This window comes from Oncorhynchus masou, chromosome 6 (genome assembly GCF_036934945.1).
Source record: "Oncorhynchus masou masou isolate Uvic2021 chromosome 6, UVic_Omas_1.1, whole genome shotgun sequence".
NCBI classification, from domain to species: domain Eukaryota; kingdom Metazoa; phylum Chordata; class Actinopteri; order Salmoniformes; family Salmonidae; genus Oncorhynchus; species Oncorhynchus masou.
Window position 1 is genome coordinate 9,460,703 of NC_088217.1, and position 24,307 is coordinate 9,485,009.

Here is a 24,307-nt window from a genome sequence, read left to right on the forward strand (position 1 = left end):
AGGGGGAGGAGAGGAGAGGAGAGAAGAGAAGGATGAGGAGGACAGGAGAGGGGGAGGAGAGAAGAGGGAGAGAGGAGAGATGAGGAGGAGAGTAGAGGGGGAGGAGAGAAGAGGGAGAGAGGAGAGATGAGGAGGAGAGTAGAGGGGGAGGAGAGAAGAGGGGGAGAGGAGAGATGAGGAGGAGAGTAGAGGGGGAGGAGAGGAGAGGAGAGAAGGATGAGGAGGACAGGAGAGGGGGAGGAGAGAAGAGGGGGAGAGGAGGAGGAGAGTAGAGGGGGAGGAGAGGAGAGACGGATGAGGAGGACAGGAGAAGGGGAGAGGAGAGGGTGAGAGGAGAGGAGCAGAGGGGAGGAGAGGAGGAGCAAGAAGAGGAGGGGAGGAGAGCTGGGCGATTAACCAAACTGTTGGTTATTTTTCCTGATATTTAAACAACTGCTACTATAGTGATTCTGTCAGACAGCAGACAGCAGCTATTTAGAGATGAGATGTCTTAGTGATTCTGTCAGACAGCAGCTCTATAGAGATGAGATGATGACTTAGTGATTCTGTCAGACAGCAGCTCTATAGAGATGAGATGATGATTTAGAAATAAAATTATAAAGTTATCAAATAAAACAAATGTAATATCAACAACAACTGAAATATTTTGTTAAAGTAGTGTGAATAAATGATGGCTAATAAGTGATGAGCAGTAATGGACAGTCACTACCATCACGGGACTTGTATTGTTTTAGTCTGTGTAGTTACAACATTCAACACACATAATGTCTACAAATATAATTGAAAACCTTGATTATAAAAAAAAAAAACGATCAGAAACAGAGCCGACCTCTAAAAGCACCTGCTGGGTACTGAGCTACTACTGAGCTGCAGGGTGCAGTAAAGACACAGCTGTTGGAGGCAAGCTGTGTGTGTGAGTGTGTGTGGTGTGTATGTGAGTGTGTGCATGTGTGTGTGTGCATGTGTGTGTGTGCATGTGTGTGTGTGCGTGTTTGCATGCTTGCTTGTATGGTGTGTGCGTGCGAGCATACCTGCGTTTTTATGTGTGCTGTGTGTGTGTGTGTGTGTGTGTGTGTGTGTGTGTGTGTGTGTGTGTGTGTGTGTGTGTGTGTGTGTGTGTATGTGAGTGTGTGCATGTGTGTGTGTGCATGTGTGTGTGTGCGTGTTTGCATGCTTGCTTGTACGGTGTGTGCGTGCGAGCATACCTGCGTTTTTATGTGTGCTGTGTGTGTGTGTGTGTGTGTGTGTGTGTGTGTGTGTCTGTGTGTCACTCTGTCAAAATCACAAACCTTGAAATCAAAGTCAGCTTCGGTGAAGTTGTTGTTCAGAGCCGGGGACAGACACTGGGCTGTCGTCACTATGATGCTAGAGGGGGAAGTAAAACAATACTAAGGACATAGCCTGGGTACCAGTCTAAAGTCATAGCCTGGGTACCAGTCTAAAGTCATAGCCTGGGTACCAGTCCAAACTCATAGCCTGGGTACCAGTCTAAAGTCATAGCCCTGGTACCAGTCTAAAGTCATAGCCCAGGTACCAGTCTAAAGTCATAGCCTGGGTACCAGTCTAAAGTCATAGCCTGGGTATCAGTCTAAAGTCATAGCCCGGGTACCGGTCCAAAGTCATAGCCTGGGTACCAGTCTAAAGTCAGAGCCTGGGTACCAGTCTAAAGTCATTGCCTCGGTACCAGTCTAAAGTCATAGCCTGGGTACCAGTCTAAAGTCATAGCCTGGGTACCAGTCTAAAGTCATAGCCCGGGTACCAGTCTAAAGTCATAGCCTGGGTACCAGTCTAAAGTCAGAGCCTGGGTATCAGTCTAAAGTCATAGCCCGGGTACCAGTCCAAAGTCATAGCCTGGGTACCAGTCTAAAGTCAGAGCCTGGGTACCAGTCTAAAGTCATTGTCTCGGTACCAGTCTAAAGTCATAGCCTGGGTACCAGTCTAAAGTCATAGCCCGGGTACCAGTCTAAAGTCATAGCCTGGGTATCAGTCTAAAGTCATAGCCCGGGTACCGGTCCAAAGTCATAGCCTGGGTACCAGTCTAAAGTCAGAGCCTGGGTACCAGTCTAAAGTCATTGCCTCGGTACCAGTCTAAAGTCATAGCCTGGGTACCAGTCTAAAGTCATAGCCTGGGTACCAGTCTAAAGTCATAGCCCGGGTACCAGTCTAAAGTCATAGCCTGGGTACCAGTCTAAAGTCATAGCCTGGGTATCAGTCTAAAGTCATAGCCCGGGTACCGGTCCAAAGTCATAGCCTGGGTACCAGTCTAAAGTCAGAGCCTGGGTAACAGTCTAAAGTCATTGCCTCGGTACCAGTCTAAAGTCATAGCCTGGGTACCAGTCTAAAGTCATAGCCTGGGTACCAGTCTAAAGTCATAGCCCGGGTACCAGTCTAAAGTCATAGCCTGGGTACCAGTCTAAAGTCATAGCCTGGGTATCAGTCTAAAGTCATAGCCCGGGTACCAGTCTAAAGTCATAGCCCGGGTACCAGTCTAAAGTCATAGCCTGGGTACCAGTCTAGGGTACGAATCTAAAGTCATAGCTCGGGTACCAGTCTAAAGTCATAGCCCGGGTAACAGTCTAAAGTCATAGCCTGGGTACCAGTCTAAAGTCATAGCCTGGGTACCAGTCTAAAGTCATAGCCTGGGTACCAGTCTAAAGTCATAGCCTGGATACCAGTCCAAAGTCATAGCCTGGGTACCAGTCTAAAATCATAGCCTGGGTACCAGTCTAGGGTACGAGTCTAAAGTCATAGCCTGGGTATCAGTCTAAAGTCATAGCCTGGGTACCAGTCTAAAGTCATAGCCTGGGTACCAGTCTAAAGTCATAGCCTGTGTACGAGTCTAAAGTCATAGCCTGGGTACCAGTCTAAAGTCATAGCCTGGGTACCAGTCTAGGGTACGAGTCTAAAGTCATATCCTGGGTACCAGTCTAAAGTCATAGCCTGGGTACCAGTCTAAAGTCATAGCCTGGGTACCAGTCTAAAGTCATAGCCTGGGTACCAGTCTAAAGTCATAGCCTGAGTACGAGTCTAAAGTCATAGCCTGGGTACCAGTCTAAAGTCATAGCCCGGGTATGAGTCTAAAGTCATAGCCTGGGTACCAGTCTATAGTCATAGCCCGGGTACCAGTCTAAAGTCAGAGCCTGGGTACCAGTCTAAAGTCATAGCCTGGGTACCAGTCTAAAGTCATAGCCTGGGTACCAGTCTAAAGTGAGAGCCTGGGTACCAGTCTAAAGTCATAGCCTGGGTACCAGTCTAAAGTCATAGCCTGGGTATCAGTCTAAAGTCATAGCCTGGGTACCAGTCTAAAGTCATAGCCCGGGTACCAGTCTAAAGTCATAGCCTGGGTACCAGTCTAAAGTCATAGCCCGGGTATGAGTCTAAAGTCATAGCCTGGGTATCAGTCTAAAGTCAGAGCCTGGGTACCAGTCTAAAGTCAGAGCCTGGGTACCAGTCTAAAGTCATAGCCCGGGTACCAGTCTAAAGTCAGAGCCTGGGTACCAGTCTAAAGTCATAGCCCGGGTACCAGTCTAAAGTCATAGCCTGGGTACCAGTCTAAAGTCATAGCCTGGGTAACAGTCTAAAGTCATAGCCCGGGTACCAGTCTAAAGTCATAGCCCGGGTATCAGTCTAAAGTCATAGCCTGGGTACCAGTCTAAAGTCATAGCCTGGGTACCAGTCTAAAGTCATAGCCCGGGTACCAGTCTAAAGTCATAGCCTGGGTACCAGTCTAAAGTCATAGCCTGGGTACCAGTCTAAGGTTAGCATCCAGGATTAAGAACATGTTTTATTCCATCCTGTCTGATGATAGAGAGAATGAGGTTATGTTCCACATGCTTTATGTAGACCAGAAATACATCATAATACATACATCTTGAATCGAATCATTTCAAGAAAAAACATTAAAAAGGGGATGGATGGAGGTGTGTCTATAAGAGGGGATGTATGTAGGTGTGTCTATAAAAGGGGGATGGATGGAGGTGTGTCTATAAAAGGGGGATGGATGGAGGTGTGTCTATAAAAGGGGGATGGATGGAGGTGTGTCTATAAAAGGGGGATGGATGGAGGTGTGTCTATAAAAGGGGGATGGATAGAGGTGTGTCTATAAAAGAGGGATGGATGGAGGTGTGTCTATAAAAGGAGGATGGATGGAGGTGTGTCTATAAAAGGGGGATGGATGGAGGTGTGTCTATAAAAGGAGGATGGATGGAGGTGTCTATAAAAGGGGGATGGATGGAGGTGTGTCTATAAAAGAGGGATGGATGGAGGTGTGTCTATAAAAGGAGGATGGATGGAGGTGTGTCTATAAAAGGGGATGGATGGAGGTGTGTCTATAAAAGGGGATGATAGCGGTGTGTTTATTAAAAGGGGGATGGATGGAGGTATAGCGGCAGGGTAGCCTAGTGGTTAGAGCGTTGGACTAGTAACTGAAAGGTTGCAAGTTTGAATCCCTGAGCTGACAAGGTACAAATCTGTCATTCTGCCCCTGAACAGGCAGTTAACACACTGTTCCTTGGCCGTCATTGAAAATAAAAATTTGTTCTTAGTAAAATAAAGGTAAAATTAAAATTAAAAAAAGGGGGATGGATAGAGGTGTGTTTATTAAAAGGGGGATGGATAGAGGTGTATCTATGAAAGGGGGGTGGATAGAGGTATGTCTATAAAAGGGGGATGGATAGAGGTGTGTTTATTAAAAGGGGGATGGATAGAGGTGTATCTATGAAAGGGGGGTGGATAGAGGTATGTCTATAAAAGGGGGATGGATGGAGGTGTGTCTATAAGAGGTGTGTGTGTGTGTGTGTGTGTTCAGGACAACATACTTGCTGGTCAGCAGCCTCATCACGTTCCAGTCCCGGGGAAAGACACTGAGCTTCATCAGGTTACGAAACACACAGAAGATCTTTAACAGGAACTCCTGAGAGGGAAAGAGAGAGAGAGAGGGGGAGAGAGAGAGAGGGAGAGGGGGAGAGAGGGAGAGGGGGAGAGAAAGAGGGGGAGAGAGGGGGAGAGGGAGAGAGAGAGGGAGAGGGGGAGAGAGAGAGGGGGAGAGAGGGGGAGAGGGGGAGAGAGAGAGGGAGAGGGGGAGAGAGAGAGGGGGAGAGAGGGGGAGAGGGGAGAGAGAGAGGGGGAGAGAGGGGGAGAGGGGGAGAGAGAGAGGGAGAGGGAGAGGGGGAGAGAGAGGGAGAGAGAGAGAGGGAGAGGGAAAGAGAGAAAGAGAGAAAGAGAGAAAGAGAGGGAGAGGGGGAGAGGGGGAGAGAGAGAAAGAGAGGGAGAGGGGGAGAGGGGGAGAGAGAGAAAGAGAGGGAGAGAGAGAGAACAGTATGATAATCTGTCTATAATAATTTGCAACATTATTTTAGTTGTATGTAGGCCATATTATTTTAGTTGTATGTAGGCCATATTATTTTAGTTGTATGTAGGCCATATTATTTTAGTTGTATGTAGGCCATATTATTTTAGTTGTATGTAGGCCATATTATTTTAGTTGTATGTAGGCCATATTATTTTAGTTGTATGTAGGCCACATTATTTTAGTTGTATGTAGGCCACATTATTTTAGTTGTATGTAGGCCATATTATTTTAGTTGTATGTAGGCCACATTATTTTAGTTGTATGTAGGCCACATTATTTTAGTTGTATGTAGGCCATATTATTTTAGTTGTATGTAGGCCATATTATTTTAGATGTATGTAGGCCATATTATTTTAGTTGTATGTAGGCCATATTATTTTAGTTGTATGTAGGCCATATTATTTTAGTTGTATGTAGGCCATATTATTTTAGTTGTATGTAGGCCATATTATTTTAGTTGTATGTAGGCCACATTATTTTAGTTGTATGTAGGCCACATTATTTTAGTTGTATGTAGGCCATATTATTTTAGTTGTATGTAGGCCACATTATTTTAGTTGTATGTAGGCCACATTATTTTAGTTGTATGTAGGCCATATTATTTTAGTTGTATGTAGGCCATATTATTTTAGTTGTATGTAGGCCATATTATTTTAGTTGTATGTAGGCCATATTATTTTAGTTGTATGTAGGCCATATTATTTTAGTTGTATGTAGGCCATATTATTTTAGTTGTATGTAGGCCATATTATTTTAGTTGTATGTAGGCCATATTATTTTAGTTGTATGTAGGCCATATTATTTTAGTTGTATGTAGGCCACATTATTTTAGTTGTATGTAGGCCATATTATTTTAGTTGTATGTAGGCCATATTATTTTAGTTGTATGTAGGCCATATTATTTTAGTTGTATGTAGGCCATATTATTTTAGTTGTATGTAGGCCATATTATTTTAGTTGTATGTAGGCCACATTATTTTAGTTGTATGTAGGCCACATTATTTTAGTTGTATGTAGGCCATATTATTTTAATTGTATGTAGGCCACATTATTTTAGTTGTATGTAGGCCATATTATTTTAGTTGTATGTAGGCCATATTATTTTAGTTGTATGTAGGCCACATTATTTTAGTTGTATGTAGGCCATATTATTTTAGTTGTATGTAGGCCATATTATTTTAGTTGTATGTAGGCCATATTATTTTAGTTGTATGTAGGCCATATTATTTTAGTTGTATGTAGGCCATATTATTTTAGTTGTATGTAGGCCATATTATTTTAGTTGTATGTAGGCCATATTATTTTAGTTGTATGTAGGCCACATTATTTTAGTTGTATGTAGGCCATATTATTTTAGTTGTATGTAGGCCATATTATTTTAGTTGTATGTAGGCCATATTATTTTAGTTGTATGTAGGCCATATTATTTTAGTTGTATGTAGGCCATATTATTTTAGTTGTATGTAGGCCACATTATTTTAGTTGTATGTAGGCCATATTATTTTAGTTGTATGTAGGCCACATTATTTTAGTTGTATGTAGGCCATATTATTTTAGTTGTATGTAGGCCATATTATTTTAGTTGTATGTAGGCCATATTATTTTAGTTGTATGTAGGCCACATTATTTTAGTTGTTTGTAGGCCACATTATTTTAGTTGTATGTAGGCCATATTATTTTAGTTGTATGTAGGCCATATTATTTTAGTTGTATGTAGGCCATATTATTTTAGTTGTATGTAGGCCATATTATTTTAGTTGTATGTAGGCCAAATTATTTTAGTTGTATGTAGGCCATATTATTTTAGTTGTATGTAGGCCATATTATTTTAGTTGTATGTAGGCCATATTATTTTAGTTGTATGTAGGCCACATTATTTTAGTTGTATGTAGGCCATATTATTTTAGTTGTATGTAGGCCATATTATTTTAGTTGTATGTAGGCCATATTATTTTAGTTGTATGTAGGCCACATTATTTTAGTTGTATGTAGGCCATATTATTTTAGTTGTATGTAGGCCACATTATTTTAGTTGTATGTAGGCCATATTATTTTAGTTGTATGTAGGCCACATTATTTTAGTTGTATGTAGGCCATATTATTTTAGTTGTATGTAGGCCATATTATTTTAGTTGTATGTAGGCCATATTATTTTAGTTGTATGTAGGCCATATTATTTTAGTTGTATGTAGGCCATATTATTTTAGTTGTATGTAGGCCACATTATTTTAGTTGTATGTAGGCCATATTATTTTAGTTGTATGTAGGCCACATTATTTTAGTTGTATGTAGGCCATATTATTTTAGTTGTATGTAGGCCATATTATTTTAGTTGTATGTAGGCCATATTATTTTAGTTGTATGTAGGCCATATTATTTTAGTTGTATGTAGGCCATATTATTTTAGTTGTATGTAGGCCATATTATTTTAGTTGTATGTAGGCCATATTATTTTAGTTGTATGTAGGCCATATTATATCAGCAATATTTGTGTCAGGTTTATCAATGACTCTCACGTCTGGTGTGTCATGAAAGCTGGCGCCGTTCCATTTGCATAACAAAAGCCACCTGTCATCGCCTGGATACCAGTCTGCCTTTGGCTTATGACACGGAGTACGATGAGTGGATTCTGGAGATCAGCTCAGCTCTCCAGAATGTACCCCACTGTCCAGAATGTACCCCACTGTCCAGAATGTACCCCACTGTCTCCCACCAACTCTTCCATTATTCATTGTTTCATTGTTTAGATGTATTTTTTTATAAATTTCCCATGACATACGTACCCAGCAGGTCTAGTATATTTACCGTTAATCCCTGTCATTTGGTGACCTTCGTTTCTGTTAATGGATTGTAATTACAGTCATTTACTGTTCTCAGTCTCAGAGTGGAAACGGTCAGTTCTCAGAGTGGAAACGGTCAGTCTCAGAGTGGAAACGCTCAGTTCTCAGAGTGGAAACGGTCAGTTCTCAGAGTGGAAACGGTCAGTTCTCAGAGTGGAAACGGTCAGTTCTCAGAGTGGAAACGGTCAGTTCTCAGAGTGGAAACGGTCAGTCTCAGAGTGGAAACGCTCAGTCTCAGAGTGGAAACGCTCAGTCTCAGAGTGGAAACGCTCAGTCTCAGAGTGGAAACGCTCAAAACAAAGTTCAAAACCGGCTACACTTTTGGTCAATTGTGCGGCACTCACGGTTCACGGCTAGCTGTGACACAGCCTGGGATCGAACCCAGGTCTGTAGTGACGACCTCAAGCACTGTCGCTGCAGCGCCATAGGCAGCTGCGCCACTCGGGAGGACTGATAATGTTGAGGGAGCGAGTACGCCTGAGCACGCCAACCTGCTGAGTTGATACAATGTTGCACTTCACGAGCAATAGCTCAAGTCCAGACAGATGGAAAGGGAGGAAGACAGGCGTAGCAGAGAGATTAATGCGATTTGAAAGAACCTGCATTTTCATTAGGATATTTTCTACTGTTTTTATTTTGTCAGCTTTTGGCCTATGTATTTTACTAAGATAACGATGGAAGTTAGAGGCCTGATTTGATTTGGTTTGATTTGGTTCCTGCTGCATTGGCCGAGGAGATCTATTCTAATTTCTTTAGCCGCCAATGGATCACAGTGTATCAGTCCGTATGGAAAACGCTTCTCATTAGTTGAGTTTTAACTTTTAGATTTTTGTCATTTTTAATTGAACTTTTTTTATGATTAAAACCACTTGACAATCATTGTATTGTAAGCGCGTACACACAGGAAGTCCCATGAAAAAAAAAAAAAACAGGCCCGCCTATAGAAATCAAATCCCATATCCAGCTGAATGTGGCTCCTGAACTGATTTAGGCCAAAACAAAGGGGTTGAATACTTGACTCAAGAAATGTTAGCTTTTCATTTGGTTTGATTTGTAAAAATGTCTGAAAACATCATTTCACTTTGACATGAGGGTGTATTGTGTGTAGGCCAGTGACAGTTTAATGCTGTAACACAGAATCTATAAACGTGGGTGTCACCTTCAGCTCCTCTTTGCTCTGGAAGTTGTCCAGTAAATGTTGGAAATGGATTTCAGACATCTGACGCAGCAGGGATAGGAGGCAGGACACATACTCTCCCTGCCAATGAGAGCACAGGCACACGCATGTCAGCCAATCACAGTGCCCCGTGAGCCACCCGATGACCAATCAAAACACAGGTGGGAAGAAGGGGGGGGGGTAAGGATAATGAAGTTGAGAGAAATGACTGGATAGGGGTTTGATTCAAAGCAGACAGTACAGTAAGTTAGTTTGAATTAGTTTATTTTAGTTAATGCATTCAACTGTGGTTCCTGGGTACCGAACATTGTTAAGTTTATCAAAATGTTTCAAAACTGGCCATTGATATCAAACAAATATATTTAAGATTAAACATGTTGGGCCTTGCTGAAAGCATATCTTTAATTTGACTACAGTATATTATTGTGAAAACATATGACTATATTCTTCCAAAAATAATTAAACTCAGATTGAAAATATATGAAAATCTACAACTGACAGGGGAGACAAAAGGATGAAGGAGAGAGGGAGAGAAACATGCAGGGACAGGTGTGTTGGAGATGTGGGGTGAGAGGTGGAGAGAGATGGAGAGAGAGAGGGAGAGAGAGAGAGAGAGAGAGACATGCAGGGACAGAAGTGTTGGAGGTGTGGAGTGACAGATGGAGAGAGAGAGAGAGATGCAGGGACAGGAGTGTTGGAGGAGTGGAGAGAGAGAGAGAGAGAGAGAGAGAGAGAGAGAGAGAGAGAGAGAGAGAGAGAGAGAGAGAGAGAGAGAGATGCAGGGACAGGAGTGTTGGAGGTGTGGAGTGACAGATAGAGAGAGAGAGAGAGAGAGAGAGAGAGAGAGATGCAGGGACAGGAGTGTTGGAGGTGTGGAGTGACAGATAGAGAGAGAGAGAGAGAGAGAGAGAGAGACATGCAGGGACAGAAGTGTTGGAGGTGTGGAGTGACAGATAGAGAGAGAGAGAGAGAGAGAGAGAGAGAGAGAGAGAGAGAGAGAGAGAGAGAGAGAGAGAGAGAGAGAGAGAGAGAGAGAGAGAGAGATGCAGGGACAGGAGTGTTGGAGGTGTGGAGTGACAGATAGAGAGAGAGAGAGAGAGAGAGAGAGATGCAGGGACAGGAGTGTTGGAGGAGTGGAGTGACAGATGGAGGGAGGGATGAGGATGAAAACCAGGGACTTAGGTTCCTCCAACGTCTGCCAAGACGGAGTACTGCCTGTCCCTTGAGCTAAGGATGGGAGATGACAAGGAAAGGATGACTTAGATAGTAGAAGCAGATTGTTAGTTACTAACAGTGATCTCAGCCGTGCACTGTGGGCAGCGCTGGCCTCTTACCGCCTCCTGGGACTGAGACTTGCTCATGATGGCCAGCAGGGTCTGGAGTAGCACATCCAGGAGAGACTCCACCATCATCTCTATGTCCTCCTGCACCGGGGTGTCCTAGGGGGAGATATGAATACATAGAAAATACATGAATATATCGGTATGGCAGGCTGTGTAAATCTACCTGCTCTGTTTGTATGGTACGGACTACAGTTTACCAGCTGGTCTTGATGATGGAGAAGATAGAGCCGAGAATAGTTTACCAGAGAGCTGGTCTAGATGATGGAGAAGATAGAGCCGAAAATAGTTTACCAGAGAGCTGGTCTTGATGATGGAGAAGATAGAGACGAAAATAGTTTACCAGAGAGCTGGTCTTGATGATGGAGAAGATAGAGCCGAAAATAGTTTACCAGAGAGCTGGTCTTGATGATGGAGAAGATAGAGCCGAGAATAGTTTACCAGAGAGCTGGTCTTGATGATGGAGAAGATAGAGCCGAGAATAGTTTACCAGAGAGCTGGTCTAGATGATGGAGAAGATAGAGCCGAAAATAGTTTACCAGAGAGCTGGTCTAGATGATGGAGAAGATAGAGACGAAAATAGTTTACCAGAGAGCTGGTCTTGATGATGGAGAAGATACTGCTGAGGATGCCAGAACAGATGAGCAGCTCTTTCTGCTGTCTCAGGTGGAGGTGGATGTGATGCAGGACCACGGGAAGCAGGATCCTACGAGACTCTGAGATACAAAGAGGGAGAGAGAGGGGGGGAGCAGAGAGAGAGAGAAGCAGAGGAGAGAGAGGGGGATGCAGAGAGAGCGAGAGGGAAGCAGAGAGAGAGAGAGAGAGAGAGAGCGAGAGAGAGAGATAGGGAAGCAGATAGAGAGAGAGAGAGAGAGAGAGAGGGAACCAGATAGAGAGAGAGAAAGTGTTAGAGCATTTACCTACAACTGACCAATACAACATTTAACGATAATATGAGTATGTCATCCATTCACCTCCATGTGGATCTCATATCTACTTACATATTGTACTATTAGTGCTATTGGAAATATCGTAAACTCCGAAACCCCAAACACAAAAGACTGCTGTGAAGCGTCAAAGTGGTCATAACTCAGATGACATTATGAACGGAAGCTCTAAGTGGTAAATACCTGGGAAGGAGAATAGGCGGCTGTCAACAGTGCGAGCGATGGACTGCAGTTTGACCACGTCCATGGACTGTCCGATGTGTACGGTGCTAGGCATGCTGCCCAGCGTGCCCCGTACGAACTCTGCCACTTCCTGGACTGTAAACATCTGAAGCAGTTCGTCAAAGATGGCCGGGAATGAGTTCAGGAGTGCCGCCTGGGGGGTTGGGGAGAAACCGAGGTAGGGTGAGAGAGAGATGAGAGATAGGGAGGGGGCCAGGGTGGCCAGTTCCATACTCCACACTGGACCGACGGCTCGGGAGTGTGGTGTGGGTGATTTGGGGTGGTGTGAAACAGACTGTCAGGCCTGTGAAGGAACTACAGATGTCGGATCTTAATAGGACCCATTTAGTCGCTGGAGGAAAAAAATCCTGCACCAGGAGGATTTGAATAGATATGTAAATACTTAGAATTGCCCCAAGGTGCAGCTGTAATTGATAAAATGGTGTCCCGGAGGAGGGTACACGCGCGTCTTCCAGGTTTCTGCTCGACTTTGCTTTTTTTTTTAAATGGTAATTTCTTAGTTAAATAATACTTTGTTTGGTCAGAATGTTCGTGCAATAATTTCCTACGACCTACGACCACTTCTGCATCGTGAATCAGAAGCTACACACTTATCTCTTAGCATCCTAGGTCAGGAATAATACATTCACCCCTCTGTTCCCAGCACAGCGAACTTACCTGTTGCTGAAAGGACGGGCTACACGGCCTCCTCTTCCTAGTACCCTGATGGCTAATGTCCAATCGCTGTTCATTGACTACAGTTCAGTGTTTAACACTATTGTTCCCTCCAAGCTCATCACCAAGCTCAGAGCCCCAGGGTCTGGACACCAAGCTCAGAGCCCCAGGGTCTGGACACCAAGCTCAGAGCCCCAGGGTCTGGACACCAAGCTTAGAGCCCTGGGTCTGGACACCAAGCTCAGAGCCCCAGGGTCTGGACACCAAGCTCAAAGCCCTGGGTCTGGACACCAAGCTCAGAGCCCTGGGTCTGGACACCAAGCTCAGAGCCCCAGGGTCTGGACACCAAGCTCAGAGCCCTGGGTCTGGACACCAAGCTCAGAGTCCTGGGTCTGGACACCAAGCTCAGAGCCCTGGGTCTGGACACCAAGCTCAGAGCCCCAGGGTCTGGACACCAAGCTCAGAGCCCTGGGTCTGGACACCAAGCTCAGAGTCCTGGGTCTGGACACCAAGCTCAGAGCCCCAGGGTCTGGACACCAAGCTCAGAGCCCTGGGTCTGGACACCAAACTCAGAGCCCTGGGTCTGGACACCAAGCTCAGAGCCCTGGGTCTGGACACCAAGCTCAGAGCCCTGGGTCTGGACACCAAGCTCAGAGCCCCAGGGTCTGGACACCAAGCTCAGAGCCCCAGGGTCTGGACACCAAGCTCAGAGTCCTGGGTCTGGACACCAAACTCAGAGCCCTGGGTCTGGACACCAAGCTCAGAGCCCTGGGTCTGGACACCAAACTCAGAACCCTGGGTCTGGACACCAAGCTCAGAGCCCTGGGTCTGGACACCAAGCTCAGAGTCCTGGGTCTGGACACCAAACTCAGAGCCCTGGGTCTGGACACCAAGCTCAGAGCCCTGGGTCTGGACACCAAACTCAGAACCCTGGGTCTGGACACCAAGCTCAGAGCCCTGGGTCTGGACACCAAACTCAGAGCCCTGGGTCTGGACACCAATCTCAGAGCCCCTGGGTCTGGACACCAAGCCCACACACACACTCAGGAACTAGTACTGTCTGGAGGAACTAGCACTGTCTGGATGAACTAGTACTGTCTGGAGGAACTAGTACTGTCTGGATGAACTAGTGTTGTTGTAGTTACTCTCTGAGGGTTGTACTGTCTGGATGAACTAGTACTGTCTGGATGAACTAGTACTGTCTGGATGAACTAGTACTGTCTGGAGGAACTAGTACTGTCTGGATGAACTAGTGTTGTTGTAGTTACTCTCTGAGGGTTGTACTGTCTGGATGAACTAGTACTGTCTGGATGAACTAGTACTGTCTGGATGAACTAGTACTGTCTGGAGGAACTAGTACTGTCTGGAGGAACTAGTACCGTCTGGAGGAACTAGTGTTGTTGTAGTTACTCTCTGAGGGTTGTACTGTCTGGAGGAACTAGTACTGTCTGGATGAACTAGTACTGTCTGGAGGAACTAGTACTGTCTGGATGAACTAGTACTGTCTGGAGGAACTAGTACTGTCTGGACGAACTAGTACTGTCTGGATGAACTAGTACTGTCTGGAAGAACTAGTACTGTCTGGATGAACTAGTGTTGTCTGGAGGAACTAGTACTGTCTGGATGAACTAGTACTGTCTGGATGAACTAGTACTGTCTGGAGGAACTAGTACTGTCTGGATGAACTAGTACTGTCTGGAGGAACTAGTACTGTCTGGATGAACTAGTACTGTCTGGATGAACTAGTGCTGTCTGGATGAACTAGCACTGTCTGGAGGAACTAGCACTGTCTGGAGGAACTAGCACTGTCTGGAGGAACTAGTACTGTCTGGAGGAACTAGTACTGTCTGGAAGAACTAGTACTGTCTGGAGGAACTAGTACTGTCTGGAGGAACTACTACTGTCTGGAGGAACTAGTACTGTCTGGAGGAACTAGTACTGTCTGGATGAACTAGTACTGTCTGGAGGAACTAGTACTGTCTAGAGGAACTAGCACTGTCTGGAGGAACTAGTACCGTCTGGAGGAACTAGTACTGTCTGGAGGAACTAGTACTGTCTGGAGGAACTAGTACTGTCTGGAGGAACTAGTACTGGTATAGTTACTGTCTGGAGGAACTACTACTGTCTGGAGGAACTAGTACTGTCTGGAGGAACTAGTACTGTCTGGACGAACTAGTACTGTCTGGAGGAACTAGTACTGTCTGGAGGAACTAGTACTGTCTGGAGGAACTAGCACTGTCTGGAGGAACTACTACTGTCTGGAGGAACTACTACTGTCTGGAGGAACTACTACTGTCTGGAGGAACTACTACTGTCTGGAGGAACTACTACTGTCTGGAGGAACTACTACTGTCTGGAGGAACTAGCACTGTCTGGAGGAACTAGTACCGTCTGGAGGAACTAGTACTGTCTGGAGGAACTAGCACTGTCTGGAGGAACTAGTACCGTCTGGAGGAACTAGTACCGTCTGGAGGAACTAGTACCGTCTGGAGGAACTAGTACTGTCTGGAGGAACTAGTACCGTCTGGAGGAACTAGTACCGTCTGGAGGAACTAGTACTGTCTGGAGGAACTAGCACTGTCTGGAGGAACTAGTACCGTCTGGAGGAACTAGTACCGTCTGGAGGAACTACTACTGTTGTAGTTACTGTCTGGAGGAACTAGTACTGTCTGGAAGAACTAGTACCGTCTGGAGGAACTAGTACCGTCTGGAGGAACTACTACTGTTGTAGTTACTGTCTGGAGGAACTAGTACTGTCTGGAGGAACTAGTACCGTCTGGAGGAACTACTACTGTTGTAGTTACTGTCTGGAGGAACTAGTACTGTCTGGAAGAACTAGCACTGTCTGGAGGAACTAGCACTGTCTGGAGGAACTAGCACTGTCTGGAGAAACTAGTACTGTCTGGAAGAACTAGTACTGTCTGGATGAACTAGTACCATCTGGAAGAACTAATACTGTCTGGAGAAACTAATACTGTCTGGAGAAACTAGTACTGTCTGGAGGAACTAGTACTGTCTGGAGGAACTAGTACTGTCTGGAGGAGCTTGTACTGTCTGGAAGAACTACTACTGTCTGGATGAACTAGTGCTGTCTGGAGGAACTAGTACTGTCTGGATGAACTAGTACTGTCTGGATGAACTAGTGCTGTCTGGAGGGACTACTACTGTCTGGAGGAACTAGTACTGTCTGGATGAACTAGTGCTGTCTGGAGGGACTACTACTGTCTGGAGGAACTAGTACTGTCTGGAGGAACTAGTACTGTCTGGATGAACTAGTACTGTCTGGATGAACTAGTGCTGTCTGGATGAACTAGTGCTGTCTGGAGGGACTACTACTGTCTGGAGGAACTAGTACTGTCTGGAGGAACTAGTACTGTCTGGATGAACTAGTACTGTCTGGATGAACTAGTACTGTCTGGAGGAACTAGTGCTGTCTGGAGGAACTAGTACTGTCTGGAGGAACTAGTACTGTCTGGAGGAACTAGTACTGTCTGGAATAACTAGTACTGTCTGGAGGAACTAGTACTGTCTGGAGGAACTAGTACTGTCTGGAATAACTAGTACTGTCTGGAGGAACTAGTACTGTCTGGAGGAACTAGTACTGTCTGGAATAACTAGTACTGTCTGGAGGAACTAGTACTATCTGGAGGAACTAGTACTGTCTGGAGGAACTAGTGCTGTCTAGAGGAACTAGTACTGTCTGGAGGAACTAGTACTGTCTGGATGAACTAGTACTGTTGTAGTTACTGTCTGGAGAAACTAGTACTGTCTGGAAGAACTAGTACTGTTGTAGTTACTGTCTGGAGGAACTAGCACTGTCTGGAGAAACTAGTGCTGTCTGGAAGAACTAGCACTGTCTGGAGGAACTAGTACCGTCTGGAAGAACTAGTACTGTCTGGAGGAACTAGTAATGTCTGGAGGAACTAGTACTGTCTGGAGGAACTAGTACTGTCTGGAGGAACTAGTACTGTCTGGAGGAACTAGTACAGTCTGGATGAACTAGTACTGTCTGGAGGAACTAGTACTGTCTGGAGGAACTAGTGCTGTCTGGAAGAACTAGCACTGTCTGGATGAACTAGTACTGTCTGGATGAACTAGTACTGGCTGGATGAACTAGTACTGTCTGGAGGAACTAGTACCGTCTGGAGGAACTAGTGTTGTTGTAGTTACTCTCTGAGGGTTGTACTGTCTGGAGGAACTAGTATTGTCTAGAGGAACTAGTACTGTCTGGAGGAACTAGTACTGTCTGGAGGAACTAGTACTGTCTGGAGGAACTAGTATTGTCTGGAGGAACTAGTACTGTCTGGATGAACTAGTACTGTCTGGATGAACTAGTACTGTCTGGAGGAACTAGTACTGTCTGGATGAACTAGTACTGTCTGGAGGAACTAGTACTGTCTGGATGAACTAGTACTGTCTGGATGAACTAGTACTGTCTGGATGAACTAGTGCTGTCTGGAGGAACTAGTACTGTCTGGAGGAACTAGTACTGTCTGGAGGAACTAGTACTGTCTGGAGGAACTACTACTGTCTGGAGGAACTACTACTGTCTGGAGGAACTAGTGCTGTCTGGAGGAACTAGTACTGTCTGGATGAACTAGTGCTGTCTGGAGGAACTAGTACTGTCTGGAGGAACTAGCACTGTCTGGAGGAACTAGTACTGTTGTAGTTACTGTCTGGAGGAACTAGTACTGTCTGGATGAACTAGTACTGTCTGGAAGAACTAGTACTGTCTGGAAGAACTAGTACTGTCTGGAGGGACTAGTACTGTCTGGAAGAACTAGTACTGTCTGGAAGAACTAGTACTGTCTGGAGGGACTAGTACTGTCTGGAGGAACTAGTACTGTCTGGAGGAACTACTAATGTCTGGAGGAACTAGTACTGTCTGGAGGAACTAGTGCTGTCTGGAGGAACTAGTACTGTCTGGAAGAACTAGTACTGTCTGGAGGAACTAGTACTGTCTGGAAGAACTAGCACTGTCTGGAGAAACTAGTACTGTCTGGAGGAACTAGTACTGTCTGGAGGAACTAGTACTGTCTGGAGGAACTAGTACTGTCTGGAGGAACTAGTACTGTCTGGAGTAACTAGTACTGTCTGGAGGAACTAGTGCTGTCTGGAGGAACTAGTACTGTCTGGAAGAACTAGCACTGTCTGGAGGAACTAGTACTGTCTGGAGGAACTAGTACTGTCTGGATGAACTAGTACTGTCTGGAGGAACTAGTACTGTCTGGAGGAACTAGTACTGTCTGGAGGAACTAGTACCGTCTGGAGGAACTAGTACTGTCTGGAGGAACTAGTACTGTCTGGAGGAACTACTACTGTCTGGAGGAACTAGCACTGTCTGGAGAAACTAGTACTGTCTGGAGGAACCAGTACTGTCTGGAGGAACTAGTACTGTCTGGAGGAACTAGTACTGTCTGGATGAACTAGTACTGGCTGGATGAACTAGTACTGTCTGGATGAACTAGTACTGTCTGGAGGAACCAGTATTGTATGGAGGAACTAGCACTGTCTGGAGGAACCAGTACTGTCTGGAGGAACTAGTACTGTCTGGATGAACTAGTACTGGCTGGATGAACTAGTACTGTCTGGATGAACTAGTACTGTCTGGAGGAACTAGCACTGTCTGGAGGAACCAGTACTGTCTAGAGGAACGAGTACTGTCTGGATGAACTAGTACTGGCTGGATGAACTAGTACTGTCTGGATGAACTAGTACTGTCTGGAGGAACCAGTATTGTATGGAGGAACTAGTACTGTCTGGAGGAACTAGTGCTGTCTGGAGGAACTAGTGCTGTCTGGAGGAACCAGTACTGTCTGGAAGAACTAGTACTGTCTGGAGGAACCAGTATTGTATGGAGGAACTAGTACTGTCTGGATGAACTAGTACTGTCTGGATGAACTAGTACTGTCTGGAGGAACCAGTATTGTATGGAGGAACTAGTACTGTCTGGATGAACTAGTACTGTCTGGAGGAACTAGTACTGTCTGGATGAACTAGTGCTGTCTGGAGGAACTAGTACTGTCTGGATGAACTAGTACTGTCTGGAAGAACTAGTACTGTCTGGAAGAACTAGTACTGTCTGGAGGAACAAGTACTGTCTGGAGGAACTAGTACTGTCTGGAAGAACTAGCACTGTCTGGATGAACTAGTACTGTCTGGAAGAACTAGTACTGTCTGGAGGAACTAGTACTGTCTGGAAGAACTAGCACTGTCTGGATGAACTAGTACTGTCTGGAAGAACTAGCACTGTCTGGATGAACTAGTACTGTCTGGATGAACTAGTGCTGTCTGGAGGAACTACTATTGTCTGGAGGAACTAGTACTGTCTGGAAGAACTAGTACTGTCTGGAGGAACTAGTACTGTCTGGATGAACTAGTACTGTCTGGAGGAACTAGTGCTGTCTGGAGGAACTACTATTGTCTGGAGGAACTAGTACTGTCTGGAAGAACTAGTGCTGTCTGGAGGAACTACTATTGTCTGGAGGAACTAGTACTGTCTGGAAGAACTAGTACTGTCTGGATGAACTAGTACTGTCTGGATGAACTAGTGCTGTCTGGAGGAACTACTATTGTCTGGAGGAACTAGTACTGTCTGGAAGAACTAGTACTGTCTGGAGGAACTAGTACTGTCTGGATGAACTAGTACTGTCTGGAGGAACTAGTACTGTCTGGAGGAACTACTACTGTCTGGAGGAACTAGTACTGTCTGGAGGAACCAGTACTGTCTGGAGAAACTAGTACTGTTAATATCTATCTGGTGTTATTAAGCTGTATAAAACTACAGTTGTTGATGTATATGGCTGCACTTCAGATACAATTTGTACACTTGAATGTTACAGTAATTGGACATTAGCTGCCCTATAGCGTAATTTTAGATAGCAAGCCCTATATTGCGTACTTTTAGATAGAAAGCCCTATAGCATTATTTTAAATAGAGAGCCCTATAGCGTTATTTTAAATAGCGAGCCCTATCGCGTTATTTTAGATAGCAAGCCCTGATCCCAATGACTCAACTGCCCACACATCGAGAGAAACAGATCTGCTATTTTTTTGGCCTCTCACGAGGCTCAACAGGAAGGTTCTCCACAACATAAGAGTAATCAAGTTAAGATCCGACATATGCAGCATGTACCTAGGAGGTTTGAAATTGAGGGATCCTATCAGAAATGATTTGATATTTCCCCATTCATAGATGGTATTATTGATACTTTAGCTACTGGGTACCATGGATCACCTATGGCCTTACAGTCCAAATGAGACAGTCCTAGGGAAAGTAGTGTGGATGTTTCTACAAGCACGACAGGCATCACACAGAGTCAACGCACAGAGTCATTACATAACACAGATGGAGGTGATTGACGTGATAGAGTTGTAGGTAGGTGAATGGTTGGAGAGCAGACGTGATGATGAAACAGTAGGAGACTGGAAAGGTTAATAAACCAATCACACAAACCAAAAACATGTGTAAGGCTTCATTTCAGCTGTGGATTGGTTGGTGACATGGTTGAGGGTCGGTCGAGACGTAGGTTGTTTATTTCTTGTAGTTTGCAGAAGGGGTGGTGATTTGGGGAGGAGGTAGGCAGATTAGTAGGGAGGTTGAGTTTCTTGCTGTTTGAAAAATGGGTTGATTGGTAATTTAGGAGGAGATAAGTGGGTTTGTTGAGTAGTATTGTGTAAAAAGGGTTTGGTAGGTGGGTTGGTGATTTGAGAGGTGGTAGGTGGATTTCCTGTTGTTTGTAAAAAGGGGTCATTTGGCGGTATGGGAAGTGCTTCATGGCAGAGTGAACTGGCGGAATTGATCAGAGGACACATTTGTCAGAGGACGGCCAATACTGGAAGGGCTGTAGCTACTTACTGAGAGAGGAGAGGGGCGAGGAGCATTGGAGCTCCAGGCCTGAGTGCAGCTGTTGGGGCCGGGGGGCTGTCCCTGTCCAGAGTCAGGCTGGGAGACCTGAGGGGTCTGACCAGAACAGTCAGGGGACAGGGAAGGTCCCGGAGGAGGGGGACATAAGGAGGTAACATGTACATAAGGAAGTTGCAAAAGTGGGCAAAGGGGGGGCAAATTAAGACAATATAGTGGCACAGGTTAATTAATCTAAGGAATGTACATTAAACTAAGCAAAAAGATAACATTACAAACTATAGATTGTAAAGTAACTGAAATAGCAAAGAGATACTAACTACTGTAGTTAGATTTGAAAAACAACATTTGGCAGCTTCAGAGCTGAAAAGAGAGTTAAGCGATATAACTGATGTAATGATGGGATAGATGAGGATTATGCCAACAATACAACGTCCTCACACAGTAGCTAGTCTCTTCACTCCCTGGTGGAAATAATGAATCAATGGTGAATTGGTTGAAGTCTGGAAGTAGGTGACTAAAAAGGTCAGTCATTCTCTACACAGCCTTCAAAAGAGATTAAAGACAGAGTTACACACATACATAATCTAAGGTATCTTGATGTCAGGAAAGAAGATCAGTAATGAAAACTGCACCATGGTGAGAGTCTAATCAACATTGACCCACTGCTAGGCTGGGCTACTGCTAGGCTGGGCTACTGCTAGGCTGGGCTACTGCTAGGCTGGGCTATTGATATGCTACTGCTATGCTAGGCTACTACTATACTAGGCTACTGCTAGGCTAGGCTCTTGCTAGGCTACTGCTAGGCTGGGCTATTGATATGCTACTGCTATGCTAGGCTACTACTAGGCTAGGCTCTTGCTAGGCTACTGCTATGCTAGGCTACTGCTATGCTAGGCTACTGCTAGGCTACTATTGGGCTGGACTACTTTATGTTTGTGTGTGTGTGTGTGTGTGTGTGTGTGTGTGTGTGTGTGTGTGTGTGTGTGTGTGCGTGTGCATGTGTGTGTGTGTGTGTGTGTGCTTGCGTGTGTGCGTGCGTGTGTGTGCGTGTGTGCGTGCGTATGCAGATCTCTAACCTGTGTGAAGATGAGTGTCTCAGAGCTGCGGCTGTCCAGACTGAGGACAAAGCGGATGGACTGGAAGAGCTCTTGGATGCTGGCTCTGAACTGTTCCTCCTCCATACCACAGGTAGCACGGGAGTACAGGATCCGTGACTGGATAATGAACTTCAACAGGTACTCCAGAGCCTGGGGTATGAGGGGGAGGGCGGAGAGGAGACGAGGGCATAGAAATGTTAGTCTCACACTGCCATACTTTTCAAGTCTTGTTCACTTGTGAAAACTCGAAATCAAGGTTCTGTAAACAATGTGTGAAGGCATTACCTTCTTAAATGTAGAAAACAATTCATTTGATTAAGATAAGTAGTAAAAACCTGGTGGGGTTTCAGTCTACCATGACTTTTTTAATCATACATCGAGAGGAAGGGAAACAACGACATAGAAACCTTTGAAAGGTGTGATATTTAAAAAAATAAAAATAAAAAATCGTATTTATTTTCAGTCAACTGTGATAGTTTTTCAGACACAAAGGATTGAGGAGGACCACCCCAGAGACAGAGACAGATAAACAGACAGACTCATGGGACATGGATGTAACCAGACATAAAGGATTGAGGAGGACCACCCCAGCGACAGACACAGATAAACAGACAGACTCATGGGACATGGATGTAACCAGACATAAAGGATTGAGGAGGACCATCCCAGAGACAGAGACAGATAAACAGACAGACTCATGGGACATGGATGTAACCAGACATGCTTTCTAAGGACAGAATGCAGATACAATATATTATTTACAAGGAGCACTTTTACATTGCATCGTGGCATATTTTATATGATTAAGCTTTATTCATAGTTTATTTAACTAGCTTACTGAGTAGTCTCTTAAACACATTCAATTTAAACTTTACTCTTACAGGTATTGCGTATGTAATGATTGTTTTCTGACCAGCATATTTCTGACCTGGAAAAAAAAAATGTTGAGCATTGTATTTTATTTAACTGGTCAGGTCACAGACATGGTCAAGTCAATTTTCAGCTCCCCCCCCCCCTCCCCTCCCCCATCACCCCATGTCTATGGTCAAAAGGACAGGGACAACTTCCAGTGGGGCATGTTCTCCTACCCTCATGGCCTCCTGGATGTGATCCTGCTTCACCACTTCTGCAGAACGGTCCATGTACCACTTCAGACAGCGGATCAACTCTCTGGATGGGACACAACACAGGAAAGACCATTCATCACAACATGCACTACCCATCAACAGTTCAGACACACCTACTCTTTACAGTTTGTTTTTGTTTTTTTTACTATTTCCTACATTGTAGAATAATTGAAGAGACGTCAAGACTATTAAATAACACTCATGGAATCATGTAGTAACTAAAACAAGTGTTAAACAAATACACATATATTGGAGATTATTCAAAGTAGCCACTCTTGTCCTTGATGACAGCTTTGCACACTCTTGGCATTCTCTCAACCAGCTTTATGAGGTAGACACCTGGAATGCATTTCAATTAACAGGTGCCTCTTTCAACTAACATAGGTCAGATAATGGTAGGATCTTATTTTAGTACTGATGGGGATTTCATGTAAATACTATATGTATGATGCACTTTAAGAGAGACTTAAAAAAAGTAACATTCAGGATCTGGATAACATGGGTGAAATTAGGTATATTTTACAGGTTATTTAAATGTTGACTGGCTTTCATCAAGCTGCCCACTCAAACTGTAACTAGTGCCTGCAACCTGGTTCAAGTTATCAGTCAACATATCAGGGTAATTTCAAACAGCACAGGAATGAAATCATGAACATGTATGGATCACATTGTTTAATTCGCTTAAAGGAGGATCCAGATCTATCGGATGTAGTGATCACAATATAGTAGCCATATCTAGGAAAACCAACGTTCCAAGGGCCCTAATATAGTCTACAAGATGTTTTGTTGGTCCATGGTGTGTAATGAGGAGCAAACAGATGCTGCACTTGACACATTGATGAAATTGCTTATTCCAATTACGAATAAGCATGCACCCATTTAGAAAATGAATATAAAAACTGCTAAATCCCTGTGGATTGATGAGGAATTGACAAATGTTATGGTTGAAGCAGGATGAGGCGAAAGGAATGGGAAATAAGTCTGGCTGATTGGCAAACATACTGCAAATTGAGAAATGACTTGATTAAACTGAATGAAGAGAAGAAGAAACTACACTATGAAAAAAAGATAAACGTCAAAGAATGATAATGAAAACGTTTGGAGCACCTTAAATGAAACTTTGAGGAAAAAGGCCAACTCAGCTCCATCATCATGCATTGAATCTGATGGCTCATTCATCACAAAACCAACTGATATTGCCAACTACTTTAGTGATTTTTTTCATTGGCAAAACGAGTAAACTTAGGCATGACATGTCTGCAACAAACGCTGACAATACACATCCAAGTATATCTGACCAAATTATGAAAGACAAGCATTTATATTTTGTATTCCGTAAAGTGATGGTGGAAGAGGCGAAAAAACTATTGTTGTCCATCAACAACAACAAGCCACCAGGGTCTGACAATCTGGATGGAAAATTACTGAGGATAATAGTGGACGATAATGCCACTCCTATTTGCCATATTTTCTATTTAAGCCTACTAGAAAGTGTGTACCCTCAGGCCTGGAGGGAAGCTAAACGCATTCCCCTACCCAAGAATAAAGCCCCTTTACTGGCTGAAACAGCCGACCAATCAGCCTGTTACCAACCCCTAGTAAACGTTTGGAAAACAATAGTGTTTGACCAGATACAATGCTATTTTACTGTAAACAAATGGACAA

The 24,307-nt window shown here is 44.5% G+C and overlaps 1 protein-coding gene across 5 annotated transcripts in view; it reads right to left on the reverse strand.

Annotated features, from left to right (window-relative positions):
* Window positions 1-24,307, reverse strand: part of dock3 (dedicator of cytokinesis 3) — a 442,683-nt gene that overhangs the window by 48,139 nt on the left and 370,237 nt on the right. For 4 of the 5 annotated variants that reach the window (XM_064967500.1, XM_064967498.1, XM_064967496.1 and 1 more), the window contains exons 22-29: window positions 22,604-22,685; window positions 21,495-21,665; window positions 11,838-12,030; window positions 11,296-11,423; window positions 10,660-10,806; window positions 9,350-9,448; window positions 4,818-4,912; window positions 1,290-1,365 (exon numbers count right to left, since the gene is read on the reverse strand). In XM_064967500.1, the coding sequence (XP_064823572.1) occupies window positions 1,290-1,365; window positions 4,818-4,912; window positions 9,350-9,448; window positions 10,660-10,806; window positions 11,296-11,423; window positions 11,838-12,030; window positions 21,495-21,665; window positions 22,604-22,685 (991 nt within the window). The remainder of the gene's footprint in view (window positions 1-1,289; window positions 1,366-4,817; window positions 4,913-9,349; window positions 9,449-10,659; window positions 10,807-11,295; window positions 11,424-11,837; window positions 12,031-21,494; window positions 21,666-22,603; window positions 22,686-24,307) is intronic. The other variant, XM_064967497.1, reaches the window with a different exon arrangement.